The following is a 19,390-nucleotide window of genomic DNA, read 5'->3' as shown; positions in this document are numbered from 1 at the left end:
TTGGCCAGTTTGAGTCTAGAACAGACAGCTTTGCATGTATCCCAAGAGATTTGTGTCTGACAGCAGGAAGAGGAATACCAGCTGGAATTAATCCTTGAGGAACAAGTCATACAAAGCAATTCACTTTTTTTTTTTTTTTTTTTTAATATGACCAGGTAACTAACAGGCTTTTTGTGTGGAGGAAAAGCAGCGACAGAATGAGGCTCGGATGTGGTCTCACACGTCCGCAAAGCTGCCAAGAGACGAGTTAACCAGACTTTTAATACTGAAAAGCGTTTTGAGTGGGATTGTGCTGCGGTTATCTCCTCTTCCCTGCTTTTCATTGGCGACGTGGATGATGCAATAGCAGGTATCCGGGACCGTCTGGCAAGCGCGCTGGAGGCCAGGAGCGGTAATTTTAAATGCTTTTGACCGGTTTGAGAACGGACCTCCAGGAATATGACGAAATTAACCTGGGGCAATCGCACTCTCCTTTCCTGAGGCGCAAACAACTCCGCACAGCGGGGCCGGCCGCCTCCCCCTGAGGAAACGGGCGGTGGCTCCCACAAGGCCGTGCGCGCCGCCGGAAGTCGGCGGCTCCTCTGACGCCAGTTCCGCCGAGGAGCTCGTGGAGGGGCCGCGGAGCCGCGCGCGCGGGTTCTCTGGCAGAGGAGGAGGAGAAGGAGGAGGCACCGGCATCATGGTGAGCGGCGGAGGGTGGGCACGGCACGGCAGGGCCGGGCGGCGGCTCCCTTCCCCTCAGACAGGCCTGCGAGGGCCCGGTGGCCGCGCCCCTCCTCCCGCGCTTTGTCCCGCGGGGGTGGGGGTGGGGAAGGAGGAGGAGGAGTGTTGGGCCTGGAAGGTTCTAGAACGCGGGCGAGGAGGGACCGCCGTGGGCCGCGGTGCGGGACCGGCCCGGCCCGGCCTGCAGCGGCGGAGCAGGCCCCGGGCGGTTCCCGGTCCCGCGGTCGTGGGACCTCGCCCCGGCCCGCAGCGCGGCTGACAGGATGGAGGCGGGCGGGAGGCCTCCTCTCCTCTCCCTCTCCTCTCCCTCTCCTCTCCCTCTCCTCTCCCTCTCCTCTCCCTCTCCTCTCCCTCTCCTCTCCCTCTCCTCAGAGGGTTGACGCATCTGTACTTTTGGGATTTGATCCTAATTCGTTTAAGGCCTTAAGTTCTTTGCAAGTCTCTGACGGCATGTGTTCGTTACTGGTACAATTAATTTACATGGAGATGCAAATAAAAAAAATTAGGGTTCAACACAAAATGTCAAAATATTACAGCCCCAGCGTGCTCAGTAACTGGATTCTTTAGGTTCTGCTGGTTGTACCTGTCTTTGGGTTGTCTGGATCTGATGGTTAGCCGCACAGAACAGCAACACAAACGTTGCCACAAAGCAAGGTACTGGTAACGGCCTTTCAGGCTCATCGATCTTATCAGAGAATGTGGTGTGCAGTCCCTTGGAGTACGTTGCAGTCTGTCTTGTAATCCCTTTGCGTGATGAAGAGATTGCAAGACCGATTTTTAAGAAAGAGTGAAGGTGAATTTGTCCTGAATGTACTTTTTATCGAAACCAAATGAGGTCTAGAAAGAAATTATTTTAATAATAAAAACATTGTTTAGGCTGTTAGCATCAGGGGTTTATTTTTAAAATGCATTGTTTTATTAAAGCTAAGGGAATACGCTTATGTTAACTCTGTTTTAGGCATCCATTTCCCTTGCTCCTGTGAACATTTTCAAGGCAGGTGCAGATGAAGAAAAGGCCGAAACAGCTCGGTTGGTAAGTTTAATTCTGTAAGAAACTGGTAATACTTGGGGTAATTGAACTTAGTCTTTTCTACTGTTAAATGTACTTCCAGTTTATGGTGATGTGGAACTTCATCTGTCTCATTGGGGTTTTTTGTTGCACATCTGTGAACAGAAGGTAGGAGGAGTGTTGTTTATACTAACAATTAGAGAAGCTCCTCGTAAGTGTTCAAAAACTAAGTAGCTAAGCTCAGAAGACTTACGTTCATCAGAGGGCATTTCTTTTGGCTGCGAGACAGGCTTTTATGGCTTCTGTGAGAATTAAGTATATTTGATCTTGTTATCAAAACGTAGCAGTTAAGAAACTTGGGCCCAGACTGCTGAAAGGAGCGTGGCTGCAGAAGGGTTGCGTTAAGATGTCCTTTTGGAAGTTATGGGCTAGCATCTACTTCTCGTATTAAAGTAGAAATAAATCCTTTTCTAAGGTATGTTTGCTTTCATTTCAGTCATCCTTTGTTGGTGCCATTGCTATCGGTGACCTCGTCAAGAGCACTCTGGGGCCTAAAGGCATGGTAAGACAGCTGCAAGTTCTCAGTGGTCATACCTGATAATTTAGTTTTAATAGTTACGGTATGTTTTCAAGCAGTATTCTGCATCTTGTATCTTGTAGGACAAGATTCTTTTAAGTACTGGAAGAGATAGCACGGTAACAGTTACCAACGATGGTGCAACCATCCTGAAAGCTATTGGAGTTGACAACCCAGCTGCCAAGGTCTTGGTTGGTGAGTTTTTAAGAGCTTGTCATTGGAGTACTTGGCATTTCTTCAGCTGTAACTTTATTACGTAGTTTTTATTTGTTCTTAGAAAAGTAGTCTTCAAATAATGTGAAAAATTGAAAGGAGGGGGAGCAGAATTCCCGAAGTAAGGAGGCCAGGGTGTTGCAGGAGTTGTGGAACTCTGCCAAAGTAAAATTGAGGTATATACTGCTCTTGCAAAACTGTTCCGATGTCTCCTCATTTTCCCTCAACACTGGTTTGTCCCTGGAGTCAAAAGGGACAAAAAAGACAGCTATATGTCCTTCTTCTTTCACTGGGAAAATTCGGAACAGAAACCTACTGGGGTAGAGAGGTTCTCCCTGATTTAAATCTCTTTTTATCACTTAGTCAACATTGTACTCTGGACAGAGTTTACCTTTGCGATCAACTGTCTTAGTGTGGAAATGGCCCAGTTCTAGTGACACGCAGGACCCTGAACAATTTGGTGTCAAGTTTCTTGATGATTTCGTGTTTGCTGGGTCCTTGTTTAGCAACAGTTCATGGGGCGTACTTCGTTATTATATTTTGTGATCCTGTGTCTTTAGCTTAGAGCTTCTATCTGGCCCTATTTCCTTTTGATGGCCATCTTCAGGAATGAGGAGAGAGAGAGGAGTAGCTCTTGACCATCTCCAGACTGGAACTGGTGTCTAGGTTGCAAATGAAGAGCAGGAATTTGAAGGATGCTGAATTTGATTTGCATCTCAGGTTTTTCTGTGACTTAAAGAGTGACCTCTTTAAAGTATTGAGGAGTAAGATTATTTTTTTCTTCTCCAAACTAACGTGAGAGAAAAATACTTGTATGTAAAGCTGGTACTGGTGAGCATGGTATTTTGAATCAAAACATTAATGCAGTGGCTTTTTTTTTTAGATATGTCAAAGGTTCAAGATGATGAAGTTGGTGATGGAACTACGTCTGTCACAGTGTTGGCCGCTGAATTACTGAGGGTGACGTATTACAGATTTTCAGATGTGTTTTTATTTGGCAATGTACTCCTGTGATATCAATAGGGGATGTGTTCTTTCATGTTTATGAAGAGGGCTCCCAAAATATAGGGATACCTAGCTCCCTTGCTGTTAAATTGATAGGGGAAAAACCCCAAACCCTTAGAATACTGTGTCATTGTCCTGGTTTCGGCTGGGATAGAGTTAATTTTCTTTCTAGTAGCTTGTATAGTGTTATGTTTTGGGTTCAGTAGGAGGAGAATGGTGATAACACACTGATGTTTTCAGTTGTTGCTCAGTAGGGTTTATACCAAGTCAAGGGTTTTTCAGCTTCTCATGCCCAGCCAGCAAGAAGGCTGGAGGGGCACAAGGAGTTGGGAGGGGACACAGCCAGGACAGCTGACCCCAACTGGCCAAAGGGGTATTCCATACCATGTGACATCATGCCCAGTATATAAACTGGGAGGGGGTTGGCCTAGGGGGGGATCGCTGCTTGGGAACTAACTGGGCATCGGTCGGCGAGTGGTGAGCAATTGCATTGTGCGTCACTTGTTTTGTATATTCCAATCCTTTTATTATTATTGTCATTTTATTATTGTTATTATTATCATTATTAGTTTCTTCCTTTCTGTTCTGTTACATTGTTCTTATCTCAACCCACGAGTTTTACCTTTTTCCTTCCAATTCTCTCCCCCATCCCACTGGGGCGGGGGGGAGTGAGTGAGCAGCTGCGTGGTGCTTAGTTGCTGGCTGGGGTTAAACCATGACAGGCATCAATTTTTCTTTTTTATTTATTTTTTTAATTTTAAGTTATATTCCTTATTTTATTATTTATAAATTCACAAGTATTTTAATTTGGTACATTTTAGAAAATTCTTTTCTCTGACTTCATTGTGCAAGTGAAACGGAGAAGTATCACTCTGTCATAGGTCACTTCCTGGATGTTGCACTGGGAAGCATGTAGCACTGCTTAGTTGTGAGGTTCAGTCCTCTGAAATCCTTTTCATAACATTAATGAGAAAAAAACCCAAAGCATGTTAAATTCTCTTCTTGTGTGCACAAGACCTGAATTCATACTGTTCATTTAAATTCTGTATACAGAGTTCACACTGCCAAACTCTAAATCTGAAATTACTATAAAAGAGACTTCAGAAGTGAGGAACTCTTCTTAGCAGAGCTGTGTCAGTAAATCTAATCATCTCAGGTCCAGGAACTGTGATCAAGAGCATCTGAGAAATGATCCATCAGCTTGCCAAGTTCCTTGCAAAAAGGGAGTTTGGAGATTTTTTTTGTTCCAACTACACTTTAAGTTGCAGCTATAAGTGAACAGAAACAGGAAGGGAAAGATTGCTATTTTGAAGTATATGTCTGGTTGCTATTCCTGTTAGAGTTAGGTTTTTGGGTTTTTTTTAATGAATCAAAATTTCCTGACAATATTCCAAGGGCAAATCATATTTGCCTAGATTGGAAGAAAAAGCTGCCAGCAGGGTGACTTTCATTTCATTGTCAGAGCTTTCTGGCTTTTGCTGCCATTCAGAATTTTCTGATTACTTGGAAGTGTCTTTCCTAGTTAGTGTAAAAGTACCTTGGGGAAAAAACTAATCATTAATTTCATTTAAATAGGAGGCAGAGTTACTGATTTCAAAGAAGATTCATCCTCAGACCATCATTGCAGGCTGGAGAGCAGCCACAAAAGCTTCAAGAGAGGCACTTTTGAAAGCGGCTGTGGATCATGGGTTAGTAATGTACATGTGCTGTAACTCATCATAAACCAGTCAAGATTAAAACATCAGTAAGAATTATACACCATTGGGAAATTCTTCGCTCTCTTTTAAGTAGTGTAAAGGCTGAATTTATGAATTTTAACAGTTAAGAAAAAAAAGACTGCATTTTCTTTAGATGAACTGCAGAAGCTTTATGAAATTATTTAAAATTACTTATGATGTGCAGAAACAAAATATGAGCAATAAGTTGCTCCCTAGAACAAAAATCTGAGCTATTATTTCAGATTTCATACTCTGATTTTAAATGTGACTCTCTTCTTTACCTGACGCTTTGAGAGCACAGGCTTTCTAAAGCTGAACGCAAAGGTTCTCCTAATTGAGCTTGTATTTCAAATAGAAGGTTGTATTCTGGGATGCCGGAGGGATTCTGTGTAGCTAGCATTCCTCAAAATGGAACGTGGTACACACAGATAAAGGCTAGAAGAAGCGGGGAGACACTCACAGTGGTAGGTTAATGATAGTTAAGGATTTCAGACCTTCCACTTTAACTGTACTGACTTTATTTTAGTGATGATGAAGTGAAGTTCCGTGAAGACTTGATGAACATTGCGGGAACGACTCTTTCATCAAAATTACTTACTCATCATAAAGATCACTTTGTCAAACTAGCTGTAGAAGCTGTTCTTAGGTTGAAAGGCTCTGGCAATTTGGAGGCTATCCATGTCATTAAGAAACTGGGTGGAAGTTTGGCTGATTCCTACTTAGATGAAGGTAAGTCTTTGTACATTGGCTGTAAGCGCGCTTGAGAAACAAAACTGTTAAAAGTTACACATCTCTGTACAAATTTGTCCTAGGAAACATTGCTATGTTATTATTAAATTGAATAATAAATAGGAGTTTTTGTAATAATGGAAATGGATTGTTCTCCTTTTTTAATATGAAGTCTTACAAGACCTTTCTGTTACTACAGGCTTTTTACTCGACAAGAAGATTGGTGTAAATCAGCCAAAAAGAATTGAAAATGCAAAGATTCTTATTGCAAATACTGGTATGGATACAGACAAGATTAAGGTATGTGACAGAACCACTGTTGTGAAACGATATTTTTGTAAATGGAATTCCTTTTTAGACTGAGCTCTTCATTTTCTTTGATTTAGATATTTGGCTCTCGGGTTAGAGTGGACTCTACAGCAAAAGTAGCAGAAATAGAACAGGCAGAGAAAGAAAAAATGAAGGAGAAGGTAGAGCGTATTCTTAAGCATGGAATAAACTGCTTTATTAACAGGTATGTATTTTCTGGGAAAAAGGGGTAGAGTTTATAGTGCAGTTAGAAAATAGCAAGATTTGAATACTGTGAGTGTGAAGAACATAATTTATGCTTGTATCTGTAAAGTTAGATAATCCTTCTTAATGCTTGATTTATTCACTTCAGTGCGGCCGATGTTTTTTTCTGTGCTTCCCCTTGTGCACCGTGCCCTCCTACCCACCCCGTTTTGGTTTTTTATTTTAAAGAGGAAGAAGTGATGTTACTTAATCAGGAATCCGTGTTTCAGTCCAGTTGAAGCAATGTCACTGTGCTTTTATACTAACAGATTTATTTAGTTATGAATACCAGCAGCATTGTCCATATCCATATTCCTGCTTTTGGGAGGAAATCAGTGCTGAAAGAGTCTGTGCTGCTTAATGCATTTAGTTCAGATTGAACCAGCTATGCTTTTTCCTGCATTAAAATGCTGGTGCTGGAGTACCGCTCCAAATTCAAGAGTGTTTGAAAGGCCTCTGTGCTCCCTGTCCTGAACCTTTTATACACATCTCTGAAAGTATGAGAGAATAGCATTTTCATTTAAGAGATGTCACAATCTAAGTTACTTATTTTTGTTAACAGTGTGCTTCTCTCTTGAGCTGTCACAGGGCAAAAAAAGCATTCAGTTTTTTAATGATGAAAAATGCTTCTGCCTTTCAGTAATTCACATTTGAGTGAAACTGCCATACGTAAGAGCAGCTTGACGCCTGGTGGTTCAGCGCATCATGTAGCCTACTGGGAAGCTGATTAGCTAGTACTACACCAAAGGATAGGAGTTGTAAGAGTAGCACTGTTTTCTGCAGTAGCAAAGATTTACTCTTTCAGGACATAGTCCATCTTAGAACTCACCTTCAAAATTTGGGTTAAACATCTGTAAGAACCGCTGACAGACTGATGAATCTCATAGTCCCTCCATCTATGTCATGTTTCACATAGGTTATGTTCTAGTGTAGGCAGAATGAGTACTTTGTCCAGTGGACGGGGTACAAATAGAGTCAGGAGTCCTGTTGGCAAATAGATGGAAGAATCCTTTGAAGTATGCAAAAAAAAAAAAATCCTTAACTCCATCACTGCTATCCAGTGTGCTTGTAACACAGGTAGTTGCCCTAAGGAAGCTGAGGTAGCAGTCAGTCACGGTAGCCAGGGCTAGTGGTATTCCAGTTAGATTGACTCTTGACTTTCAGACTTATTGCCTGATAAAATTGACTTCTGCTTATAGGCATACTGTAGATCCGCTTCACATTGATACTGTAAGTGTTAGCCAGTTAAATACCGCTGAGGAGATGCTTGACAGGGTTCAAGGTTATACGGCTCCAGAGTAGGAAGAATCTCCTCTGCGCATACCCAGCAGTGCCAATTGTCTCTTTTGAAGATAGATTAGAAACATCTTTTTTGACAGAGATGGCATCTCCCAGCTCCTGCTGAATCTCTACAACACTCAGTCTCTAGTTTGGAAGGGAAAATTAGTTTGGCGTAGCACTCCTGAATGGCTGTTCACTGACCGTTTAGCTTTAGATGACTACTTCATTCTAGAGAGAGTGGCTTACATATTAACAAGGGAGCACATACATTCTTCGCTGTGGTCTGCTATTTGTATACGTTACGAGACTGGCCATTGGTTGTTCCCATAGAGTTGTCTGCTGTTTGGATTTTGTATTGGTGAAGGAATTAGAGGTGTTATTTCACATGTGGTTTTAGTGCACTCTGCTGGACTAGGCAGTTAAGTGCCCAGCAGGCGCTTAGAATCAAAGGACTTAGAATTTAAAGCATATGAGTCCTTGTGCGTTGATAGTGTGCCTTCAGGGGAAGGGTTTTGCAAAGAGCTATAGTAGTTTGAGTTTTTTATGTTTTTTTCAGCTTTGTATGTTTTCCTGTCACTGCATTTGCTTCTGTGTGGTGTAACATTCCGTGTGTGGCAGGGGCCTCACATATTGACTGCTTTTGTAGCTTTCAGAAATCTTGTTGCATATCCATGCTACTGAGAATTAGGTGTCCTTTGTTACTCTGGTATTTTAAAAGGTTTGTTCTGTGTGTAATGGGAAGATGTGCCTGTGTTTTAATTGTAGACAGTTGATCTACAACTACCCTGAACAGCTCTTTGGAGCTGCTGGTGTCATGGCTATTGAACATGCTGACTTTGCTGGTGTAGAACGTCTGGCTCTTGTTACAGGTATGTAGAGTACCTTGTTATATGAAACTTGGAGAGTCACATTATTTGATCTTCAGTAAATGTTAATGCTTGATCACCTAGTTTGTACTTTTTACTATTAAGCAGATCTGTGAATGTGAAAAGTACTCCAAATAAACTTTATTTTATGGTACTTAAATACAAAAGTATATGGAGGACCTTATGAAATAAGAAACTTTGAAATTACTTTGTTGATTTATCAGCTGCTATATAACTGTCAGTATTTTTTCAGAAGCAGGTAACTCAGTTTCTATCTTCATTGTCTTATACTTTGCATGTAAAATGTCTGTTCTAATTCTGAATCCTCCCTGCATAATTATTTAAACATACTTTTTTTTTCCTCTAGCAGCTGTGAATAAAGGATCATAATGTTAACTGTGGAATATAATTTAGCCAGTTAGTGCCAGTTAGTAATTTTCTTTCATGTTTCAAAAATATTTTCAGTTAAGTCCCTGCTTGATAAACTTTTGAAGTGTTTGTTTTCTAGGGAAAGGACGAAACTTAGCAATAGGAAGAATAAGATGATGCATCCAGAAGTTAGTTAATACCATCTTGTTATAAATGGCTGTTGTTTGATTGTAATAATAGAGAAGACTTAGAGAGTCATCCTTTGTTAAAAATGTGGGCCTGAGTCATCGACTTGAGGTGGATCTCAGATGACATGAACAACCTGGATATTTTCAGTAGTGGTCAGTGTAAATGTGACTCTAGTAACTAAGGAAAATGAAACATCTGGAATGCCACAGATGATTCTCGTTGCTGAAGTTAGAGATAGTTAACTGGAACATCATAAAAAGTTAATTGTGAAATTGATCAGGAGAATGGAGAATTTGCTTTGAGGGAGAGAGGAAAAGATACTGACGTGTTTAGCTCAGTAAAACCGAAGCAGCAATTGTGTATAACTGTCTGTAGGCACATTGACACGGGTAAATGCCTGATTGAGAGCAATACTGCTTATGTTCTGGAACAAATTCAAAGCAAATTTTGTAGGCAGAGCAAGTGAACCATATCAGACCACACTGGATCAAATAGTATAGCTGAAAAAAATAGACAAGCTTTTAGTAAGCACAAACTCTTTACTACAAATCTTGTCTTTTCTTGTACCTCTACAACTACAGCAGTGCTGCAAGCTAATGTGGAATAATTGAGCATACACTGGGAGTGAAGATATGTAAATGGTTTTCTAATGGGAATATCAAATTACTAGAACAATATTCCATTCAGAGACATTTTGGTCTTTGTAATATCTGTTTTGTTTACAATATGGGAGTTTACAATAAATGCACAATATTGCCACTGTGACATGGCATGAGAGTTGCGATTCAGGAGAGTGGTGGCCAGTGGTTCTCAGCCATCATTGGGCAGGCAAAATGAATACTGGCACAAGCTCAACTTTAAAAACATAGCAAACTTGATATAGTACTTTATAAATACTTCATCAGTCAATACTATTGAAATTTTAAACAGATTGACATTTTAATATTGGCAAAGATCAACATTTAGTCTCTTACCCAGACAGAGCTCAAAAGCGTTACAGCTATTGTAGTTCTTGTGATGTGAAACAAAATATTAGTGTTTTAAGGACTTGTCAACATCAGTGGAAGGTTTCTGGTGCCATATGCTGACAGTGGAAAAATTTGGCTTATCAGCATTGTTAATTTAAATTCATTTTTGGGCAATCATGAAGATTTTTTTTTTTTTTTAATTTTTTTTCCCCCCCTTTGGTTAGACCTTGCCTGAATGGATGCTTTCATTGTGAGCTCTTTGACTTTTGTGTGATCTTACATTTATAGGTGGTGAAATTGCATCAACCTTTGATCACCCTGAGCTAGTAAAACTAGGAAGCTGCAAGCTTATTGAAGAAGTCATGATTGGAGAAGATAAACTTATTCATTTCTCTGGAGTGGCAATGGGTAAGTGTTTTACCACTAGTGGCATGTTGTAACATTTGTGTTAATCCCCTGCTAATGCTGTTGAGTTACCAGGATGGCATAGGAATTTTGTAACAATTCATGTAACCATTTTTATTAAAGCCTTGCTCTTCAGTAAAAATCCTGCAAAGATGTATGTTCATGGTTGAAGTTGTGTGTGTTTAATGTTAAGTAAATGAACATAAGCATTTGTAAGGGTAGGAACCAAAATTTCTCCTTTGGGAGGTTAAATTGACAAGAATAGTAGCAACATGTCATACTTAAAGAACTTGAGTGCTTGTTCTAGTAAATGCCAATACTGTAAATTTCTGAGGGGTAGTTTTGAGATAACATTCATTTTTTTATTAAATTAAATAAGGTGGTGTGGAACAGTTCACTAATAAAAGCAATAGTATAGTGTGCATCATTTCATTATACCTGTGAAATGTCATCATGCTTTCTTCCCCCCACCCCCCCAATTGATCTATGTAAAACTTGACTGCAGTGATAGCAAAACCATTAGCAATACTTTGCTATAGCCTCTTTTTTTGTCTTTGGTTTGTTTTTTTAATCTGTTCATATTTGTGCTTTTTAGGTGAAGCTTGCACCATAGTTTTGCGTGGAGCAACACAGCAGATTCTAGATGAAGCAGAGAGGTCTTTGCATGATGCTCTCTGTGTTCTTGCCCAGACCGTGAAGGACACTAGAACTGTGTATGGTGGAGGTGAATATTAGATTCTTTGTACCTTGTACATGATACACGTTTTGTATTACTGTTCAAGTCAGATATAAAACATCTGTGTGTCTCCAATGAATAGGTTGTTCAGAGATGCTGATGGCTAACGCTGTTGCAGAACTTGCCATCAGAACACCTGGTAAAGAGTCTGTTGCAATGGAGTCCTTTGCTAAGGCTTTACGAATGGTAAGTTTGTTTAATCAGATTGCTGGATTAATAGGCATGATGTTTCACTAAGTTTACTAGCTTCTGGCATCAGATAGTTGCTTCTCTTTCAAAGGTTTGGTTTTCTAAAAGTAAAAAAGTGAAATTTAGCAAAGGGGAAGAAGTTACTGTTTTCTCTCTTAGGAAAAAAGTAGTGGTGTTTTTAATAATTCTGCATGTTACAGAACTCTGATGTTCGTATGCTAGCCCTCTTCTAACTGGTTCTTGCTCCTGTTACCTGCAAGGTTAAAAGTGCAGCAGAAATAGCCCATAAAAATCTTGCCTTATTCAGTTGACAACCAATTCAGAAGAGAGCAACTGTTCTGTTCTATTGATACTCTAGTGCTATTTGATTGTATTTGTGCTCTAGTACTGTCTAGAAGTTTCTAGACTTGCATTGGAGATTGCAACTTAGTATTACAAGAAACATTTATAGAGTAGTATTGTGGTAACAGACTGTCAATTTGAGAAGAATTGCCTTCCTGTAATTTAAATTAGGGAAAACCTTTCTTAGGAAATGAAAGACCATAGTAAAACATTTCTCCCAAGAAAATTAAATTAAAGAGCATGGTAAGACTTGGCATTACCTCTTCAGTCAGCACAAGCAGTTTGCACTGCTGTCACTTAAATAGTGAACAGAATGATCTGGTGGTTAATGCTTACCAGCAAGCTTATGTTTTTAAAATGAAACTGTTTCTCCAGTTGTAGTCTGAAATGCTAAGAAAGAGACAGATTTCTTTCTGTCCATGTAAAATGAACCGACAAATCAGCTAACACACTTCTGTCCTCTCAGCTACTCTCTTAGAACAGGGTCTTAAACAAAATCCTTAGAAAGGTAGTTAGATTTTTTTTTTTCCCATGTTTTTGAAACTTCCTCTTCTTGAAACTGAATAGTAAACTAGTAATACCAAAGTATGTTCCATGTTTACTAGGGATCAATCCCTGCATTAATTAAAAACAACCTGTGTTTATCCCCTTAGATCCCAACAATAATAGCTGATAATGCTGGCTATGACAGTGCAGATTTGGTTGCTCAGCTGAGAGCTGCTCACAGTGAAGGGAAGACTACTTATGGACTTGGTAAGGGGCTTGATACTAATTCTGTTGTTGGATTGCTGTTTGGGACGGCGATTAGGCTTATTAAACTTGGTCACATCTGTTTGTCACTGGTAGCTGGAAGAACTGAGTACGTTGATTTCTGTTTGCTTTGCATTTAACACTGTATGCCTACGTTCTATTTCCTTTATCATTCTACCAGGATTTTCACAACAGAGTGAAAAGCTTTGTTTTTGAAGGGGATGGTTTCCACCTGTAAAAAACACTTCCCTTACTTACATTGAGTCTAGTTATATGAAGCTTAAAAAGAAAGGCATTGATTTAAAAACAAACAAACAAAAACCCAAGACAACCAACCCCCCCCCCCCCCCCCAAAAAACCAAACCCTTAAAAAAAAGTGGTGGAGAAGAAATCTGAAGTTGATATACCTAAGGAAATAGTGCTGAGAGTCCTGTTGGGATCTTGTCTCCTCTTCCCAGTGTATAAAGTTTTCATCATTAATTTTTTGTATGTAATTCCAACATGGTAGGCTTAAATCGGGACCCTTGAAGTGAAAGACTTTATTTAATACTTCCCTTATTATCAATATGGTTCATTTGAGCAGCTAAGTTACCATACTGCCAGCTTCTTGTAATTTCTTTAAACCACCCCCCCTCGCCCCCCCAATTTAAAAAAAAACAAACAACCTCTTAATCAGTCTCTTCTTCCAGATATGAAAGAGGGTATCATTGGAGACATGGCAGTCTTGGGAGTAACAGAAAGTTTCCAAGTCAAGAGACAAGTTTTGCTGAGTGCAGCTGAAGCAGCAGAAATGATTCTTCGTGTAGATGACATCATTAAAGCAGCACCAAGGTATGATCTGAGTATCTATGTGGTCAGTTACAGTGGTACAAAGTAACCTCCTTCTGTGGAAGAGTAACAGCAGAAAAGTCTTGTTCTAAAAATATTTATTTGAAATGAAGACTGACATATGACATGGTAATGTTCATGTTACATGATTTTTTTGCATTGGCAGTATGAACAGGCCTTTAGAGCTGTCAGTGTGCTTAAATTAGTGCGCCTGAGCAATGCCGAGTTAATCTTAGGTCACCAGCTACTCATGTGCCATATCTAGTACTAAAGCATCTGCAGAAGTGGCTGACCAAAATGTAGGGGATCATGCTGCTTTTTTTTTTCTTTTGGCAAGAATTGTAGTGAAATGCCCAGCTGCTTCTGAAGTGGAATCTGCAGTTAAAAGAAAAACACGTTTGTTTAAAAAGTTTGAGGAGAAATGCCACTTGTAGGCAGGTTATTTCATGCATGCCTGCTACCAGGTAGTTTGCACTGTTTTGCGAATCACAGGGGTTTTTTAACTGTGGTCAAAGGTGGTGTATTAGCTTTGGGATGATACTGCTTTTTGTGCTGTGAGATAAAGCTAGCACTGAACACAAAATACCAGCTAAAAATTAAAAATAAGGGTGGGTGGGGAGGCTGGTGGACATCAGCGTGGGGGGAAATTTTCTGATTTTGTTTTTTCTTCCCAGAAAACGCGTACCAGACCATCGCCCATGTTAAATTTTCTTCAGTACCTGAGGATGTGTGGACCAGATCTCGCCTAGTAATTTTCTTCAATGATCTAGTTCTTGTGAGGTTATGGAACAGAAGCTTGAGATGAGCAGATCTCCATCAGTGGTGTGAAATAACTGTCTTCAGTTGGTTTTAACTTATTTCAGTTTATATGTGGTGTGGGGAAGAATTCACTTTCAAGTAAACCGGGTTTTATACAACCCTATTCCTTCTGTTCCTCTCCAGGTTCCACTTAAAATACATAGAAATAAAAAAAAATAAGTTCACATTCATCAGAGTTGTATTTGTTTTTGTGTAGAACCAGTTTCATTAGAAAAGCTGGGGTGCACATCCTCAGTCCTCAGATGCTTCCAGCCATGCCCCGGCAGTCAGCGTGAAGGATGATCTTCCAAGCCTTTGTAGCTTGCTGGTTCGGATTGATGTGGTGTGTTTAGTGTGAGTGGTTTGTTCCAGTCCTGGCTGTATAGGTTTTGAGTTGGGATCCTAGAAATAGGCTCTGAAGTTACATGTTACCCTTTCCTAGTGATACAGGAGGATTACTAATTTTTTTCTGATGATAAAAGGAAAAGAAAAAGCTGAAGAGGAACCTTAGTCAGTGCCCAGAACTACCACTGAAGGGATTTTACAGCTTTTTACACCACAAATGTACATCTTTATGTAGATTGGAGTTCTGCTGAGGGGAATTGAGAGGAAGGCGCAGTTTGGGAGAGATACCAACATCCTGGACCAAACAGTCTGTGTGTTTGGCTGTAAAGGACTGGACTCCGGCTGACCTTACAAACACTTACAATAGAGGGCAGTTAGTGGAAAATGTGCCAGGCTGCATCGCGTTCCCTTTATTTCTTTTTTCCCCCCCTTTCATGTCTATTGTAGCCTATCTTTATATTCTCTTTCCTATTCCAGTAGTTGCTGCAAAGGCAACATCTTTCTTAATTGGACCAGTTTCTTTATGCTCAGGTCGTAAGGAAGTCTGTGATGCCTGCAGCAGTCTTCACGCAGATTCTTGATGACTGTAAGCAGAGACAAGTGGAGGCACTGTCTGTGTGGGAGCCTGAAGAGAGGTGCCAGCTGGGTGTTGTGACCCTTTGGGCCCTTGCAAGTATAATGCAGCACCTTGGCAAACACCGGGGGAAGTCTGCCAAAGCAGGAAGATTAATGTGAAATCAAGAAAGTATCTGTGCAAACGTTTTTCTCCCTTAGGTTTCCTGAAATGAAGAGAATCTGCTTACAGAGCGCTCCTCCAAACTCTCAAAGCAGACTCTTCAGATCTCCAAAAGTGACAATGCTGTGTAAAGAGTGCTGTGTTAAATCCAAACCATTGGCAAGCAGGTGAAAGCACCTTCTTCCCCACCCCCTCAAGTAAATAAAGTACCAGGTCAGTTCCATAGGAAATAAAACATTGAACTTGGATGTTAAAAAAAGCCCTGAACTCTTGTCCTGCTGAATAATTTTCTTCTGTAGGAAGAAATAGTTTGTTGCAACAAGGTTTGACAAAGAATTTGGAAAGAGAATTCAGTTAATTCCAAAGCAGGATGATTTAACTCAGCAAGATGCTAGTATACTTTATTTAATGACTAGTAAGGACACTACATGGGTGCCAGCCAGATCCAAATTCAGACTTCATTTAACAAGACAGCAAGTGCTAGCAGAGTCTATGTATTTCCAGATAATTTTTCAAGCATGTAAATGACATTAAGCAGTCACGAACTGGCATTGAATCAAACCTTTTCTGGGAAGTCAACTGCCGCTTCTGCAGGCTGCGCTGGTGAGACAGTTCCACTTGACAAGTGAGGCAGAGAGGGAAGTGGCTGTTCTGCACCACCAAGGGCTCCCCACCCTTTTTAAAAAAAGCTGTCTTTTACCAAACTCAACGATCCGTGCTATGGAATCAAAAGCTAAAAGTGTCATTTTGAGCCAGATTTCTGTGTTACACAGTTATAAAGCAAAACATACTTAGTTCAGTGCATTTTGAAGGGGATCTGAACCGGTCCGAGTTGCAAGCTGGAGAAATACCCAGCTGAAGTCAACTGAGTAAAGTTTGCCTCGGCTTCAAATTCTGTGCAAGCCTGTAGCAGCAGGCTCCCAGCCCTGGGTTTTATTCATGCAGGTTTACCTTTGCAGCTCGTGGTTTTTCCCTTTTAGACAGGCTTTGATTTTCTTGTTTGCTACTGCATGAAAACTCGGTGTGTACAGCTGCCCTTACAGGCATCGTTGTCGCTAACATCAAAACTAGCAGCAAAGCCTCTAGCCTTCCTCACCATCATTTAAAATGCTGCTTGACAATAACAAAACAAGAGTGGTCGCAAATTGTCCAGGAGGAAGGCAGCAGCGGTAAGAGGAGAGCTCCTTGGTATGTACGCACTGTTTCCTTGATAGCGCAGCCGGGGCTCTGCTACTGCTTCCCACGCAGCAGGCAGGGGAACCTTCATGCTGTTGCTGCGTTTCGGAGAAGTCATTTGAGACAAATGCTGTGGGTTACTTTAGAGCTGTGACTCTCAGCAGCGATCACCTTGAACAGCGGCTTCCAGCTGAGCTCGGACACCTCAGCAAGGTGGAAGGGAGAAGGGAGAGACCATGGGTGAAGAGCAGCGAGTCCGTACGTGCTCTGTACAATCCACCCACGGAAAACGCCTTAACTGTGTCTTCATCTCTACTGTGAACTGTGAGTCGTCCTCGCATGGGAGGAGAGGGAAAGGGAAGAAGTCTTTCCTCTAGAGAGAGTGTTGGCTGCTGTGCAAAAGGGGGTGTCTGTACACAAGAATTTTGCCATCTCCTAGCTCTAAGCTGGTGCACCTACTCCTGAAGACCAGCCAGGCGATGTGGTGCTCCCTGGACACCAGCAAGGAAGGGAGAGGTAGAGGTTGGGCGGTGGGGCGAGTGTGCCGCTGCCTTTGCCGGAGCGGGCAGCTGAGCATCAGCAGGGCTCGGCTTCTGGCTCGGGCTTGGCGGCAGGAGGTGGCGACGGTTTCTCATCGAGCGTGATTTCTATCACTGCCCCGGACCGCTTGCGGGGTTCGGGGGTCTCCTCTGACCATCTCCCCACCCTGCGCACCCCTTTGGCCACTTTGGGTGCGTTCCTGCAGGGGTTGTGGTCGTAGATCACCAGCTTCAGGCCGGGGAGGTGAGCCAGGCTGGGAAAGAACCGGATGGAGTTACGATCCACGTCGATCACCTCCAGAAAAGGCATGTCCAGCAGGACGGGGGGGAACTCGGACAGCAGGTTGCCCGACAGCCAGATGGTGCGCAGCTCCCGCAGGCACTGCAGCTGGGCAGGGAGCGTGCGCAGCGCGTTGGAGCCGGCGTGCAGGGTCTTGAGCAGGCTGAGCTCGCATACCACCTCGGGCAGGCGCTGCAGGCAGTTGGACTCGATCCAGAGGGTCTTGAGGTTCTGCAGGAGCCGGAGCTCGAGGGGCAGGCTGCAGAGCTTGTTGTTGCCCAGGTAGAGGATGCAGAGCTGCTTCAGCGTGCACACGACCAGGGGCAGCGCTTTGAAGTTGTTGAAGTCCAGCGCCAGGATCTGCAGGTTTTGCAGCTGCTCCAGCTCGGGGGGCAGATGGTTCAGGTTGTTGTCGCTCAGGTACAGCTTGACCAGTTCCCGAAAAGAGCAAATGTGCAGAGGTAGCCGCCTCAGCTGCCTGCCGCTCAGATCCACCATTTTATCCACTGGCATCTCTTCTAGGTCTTCCAGGAGGTACTTCTGGCACTCCTTGGAGGGCACAAAAGCAACTACGGCTTTCAGACTGTTGCCCATCCTGGGACTTTCTTTGTCCGGGGATCGCCGGGACTTGCAAGGGACAGGGGCCCGCCTTGGTCTTCTCCTGCTGTGCACTGGCCTGCCGGTAACTCTGTCTTCCCAATATAAGGCTCTGTTTACATGGCACCAGCCATTAATCTCAAGGGCTCTGAAATGTTTCTGATAACCGAGTGAGTGTTTGGTGACGGGGATTACGGACAGGACGACTCAGAGTGCAGGTCTCCCTCTCTCGCCCGCACTCCCACTCGCCCCTCCCCGAAAACATTCCTTCTTGCCTCTTCCCGCACACTGTAAATGTTCTCTGATTTTGCCCCAAACCATCGCCCCGATGCTCCAGCCCCTCACCTCTTGCTCCGGCTGTGCTGGCTGTGGGGATTCGCTCGGGAAAGTAAACACCACAGAAGACCAAATTTTTAAACTCCAATGTTTAGCTTTCATGAAACTTTCAGCGGAAATGTCGGTTGTAATTGAATTGTTGTTTAAAATACCTGTCAAGACTTGACTGACTTTCCAGACAAGTGGCACTTTTAGGGATTTACTTTGCAACGTGCCAAATACATAATTTCAGAGTGTAACTTGCCACCCAGTACTTATCTTAAAGCTTTAACACAAATACTTGGCAAACTGCTATCTTGAGCTGTTCTACTATTTATGTTTCTAATTTAATGGTGTTTACTATAGCCTCTGGCACTCTTGACTGTGTAGGGCCTTTTTCATTACATTATGTTTTGCTGCTTGTCTGAATCCCCATTTAATATGCTCACTATCACAACCTGCCGCGGCTGTTCTCCAGTTGCCTTCTGACCGTGCTACTGCAGTTCCTGTGTCTGTACCAAAACCTGTCAAGAAACTGCCATGGATTTAATTCCATCAAGATTCTCACTTGTTACGAGTGAGATAAATACGATGTTAAAAATTATGACTATTTAGATGTGACAATATAAACTGTTCCCCTCCTCCTCTCAGCAAGGTCCCTTGCTATTGAGGTCAGGAGTGCCTCATTTCTAGGAGAAGCCTTCCCATGTGTAGGTGCCTCTGCATACTTTGACTTCTTGCTGCTGTTTTAAGCTTTCTTGGGGATTGTCCTACCTGTGTGTTGGCCATGGCTCTACCTTGATCTTTGGGTGTGAAAGCTAGGAGAGTGTTTTAAGGTGAAATAGCCTTTCTGGCAACTGGCTCTCTACTTTGGTATCTACAGCTCACTGCTGTCATTTTCCACACTTACCATAATTTAGGGAGGATACTTTCTTCAAACAATCTGCAGTCGGTTTTGGGGCATTAGGTGCTACACAACCAAAATATGTGATTGCTGAGAGCCACGTATTCTTGGGAACACAAAAGGCAGAGCAAACAGAAGATTGAGAAAAAGGCAGTATCGAACAGTTAAGGTGGCCCCTGGATCTCTGGTCAAATCTGGTAATAGAGAGCTCTCTACCATCGCTTGCTTTCAAACTTAAGGCAGCTCTTAGC

The 19,390-nt window shown here is 42.3% G+C and overlaps 2 protein-coding genes across 2 annotated transcripts; one reads left to right on the top strand and one right to left on the bottom strand.

Moving 5' to 3' along the window:
• Positions 1-452: 452 nt before the first annotated feature.
• On the top strand, positions 453-14,438 carry CCT2 (chaperonin containing TCP1 subunit 2). The gene is made up of 16 exons (XM_052774488.1): positions 453-682; positions 1,682-1,756; positions 2,229-2,294; positions 2,393-2,504; positions 3,406-3,482; positions 5,103-5,215; positions 5,772-5,974; positions 6,174-6,274; positions 6,361-6,488; positions 8,573-8,676; positions 10,488-10,607; positions 11,200-11,328; positions 11,423-11,526; positions 12,525-12,624; positions 13,311-13,452; positions 14,124-14,438. The coding sequence occupies exons 1-16, from the start codon at positions 680-682 to the stop codon at positions 14,152-14,154; spliced, it is 1,608 nt and encodes a 535-aa protein (XP_052630448.1). The 5' UTR covers positions 453-679; the 3' UTR covers positions 14,155-14,438.
• A 671-nt stretch (positions 14,439-15,109) lies between these two features.
• On the bottom strand, positions 15,110-18,507 carry LRRC10 (leucine rich repeat containing 10). The gene has a single exon (XM_052774490.1). It carries the CDS (start codon positions 17,915-17,917, stop codon positions 17,081-17,083), a length of 837 nt encoding a protein of 278 aa, XP_052630450.1. The 5' UTR covers positions 17,918-18,507; the 3' UTR covers positions 15,110-17,080.
• Positions 18,508-19,390: the final 883 nt, after the last annotated feature.

Source organism: Harpia harpyja, chromosome 23 (genome assembly GCF_026419915.1).
Source record: "Harpia harpyja isolate bHarHar1 chromosome 23, bHarHar1 primary haplotype, whole genome shotgun sequence".
Classification (NCBI taxonomy): Eukaryota; Metazoa; Chordata; class Aves; order Accipitriformes; family Accipitridae; genus Harpia; species Harpia harpyja.
The sequence above is the reverse complement of the archived record's forward strand: the minus strand, read 5'-3'. Positions and strand labels throughout refer to the sequence as shown.

Excerpts from the sequence above, each read along its gene's own strand:
- LRRC10 (XM_052774490.1), bottom strand. The coding sequence starts at position 17,917 with ATGGGCAACAGTCTGAAAGCCGTAGTTGCTTTTGTGCCCTCCAAGGAG.
- CCT2 (XM_052774488.1), top strand. Across the intron at positions 5,975-6,173 it reads TGATTCCTACTTAGATGAAG|GCTTTTTACTCGACAAGAAG; the intron begins GTAAGTCTTTGT and ends CTGTTACTACAG. Across the intron at positions 11,329-11,422 it reads TAGAACTGTGTATGGTGGAG|GTTGTTCAGAGATGCTGATG; the intron begins GTGAATATTAGA and ends TCCAATGAATAG.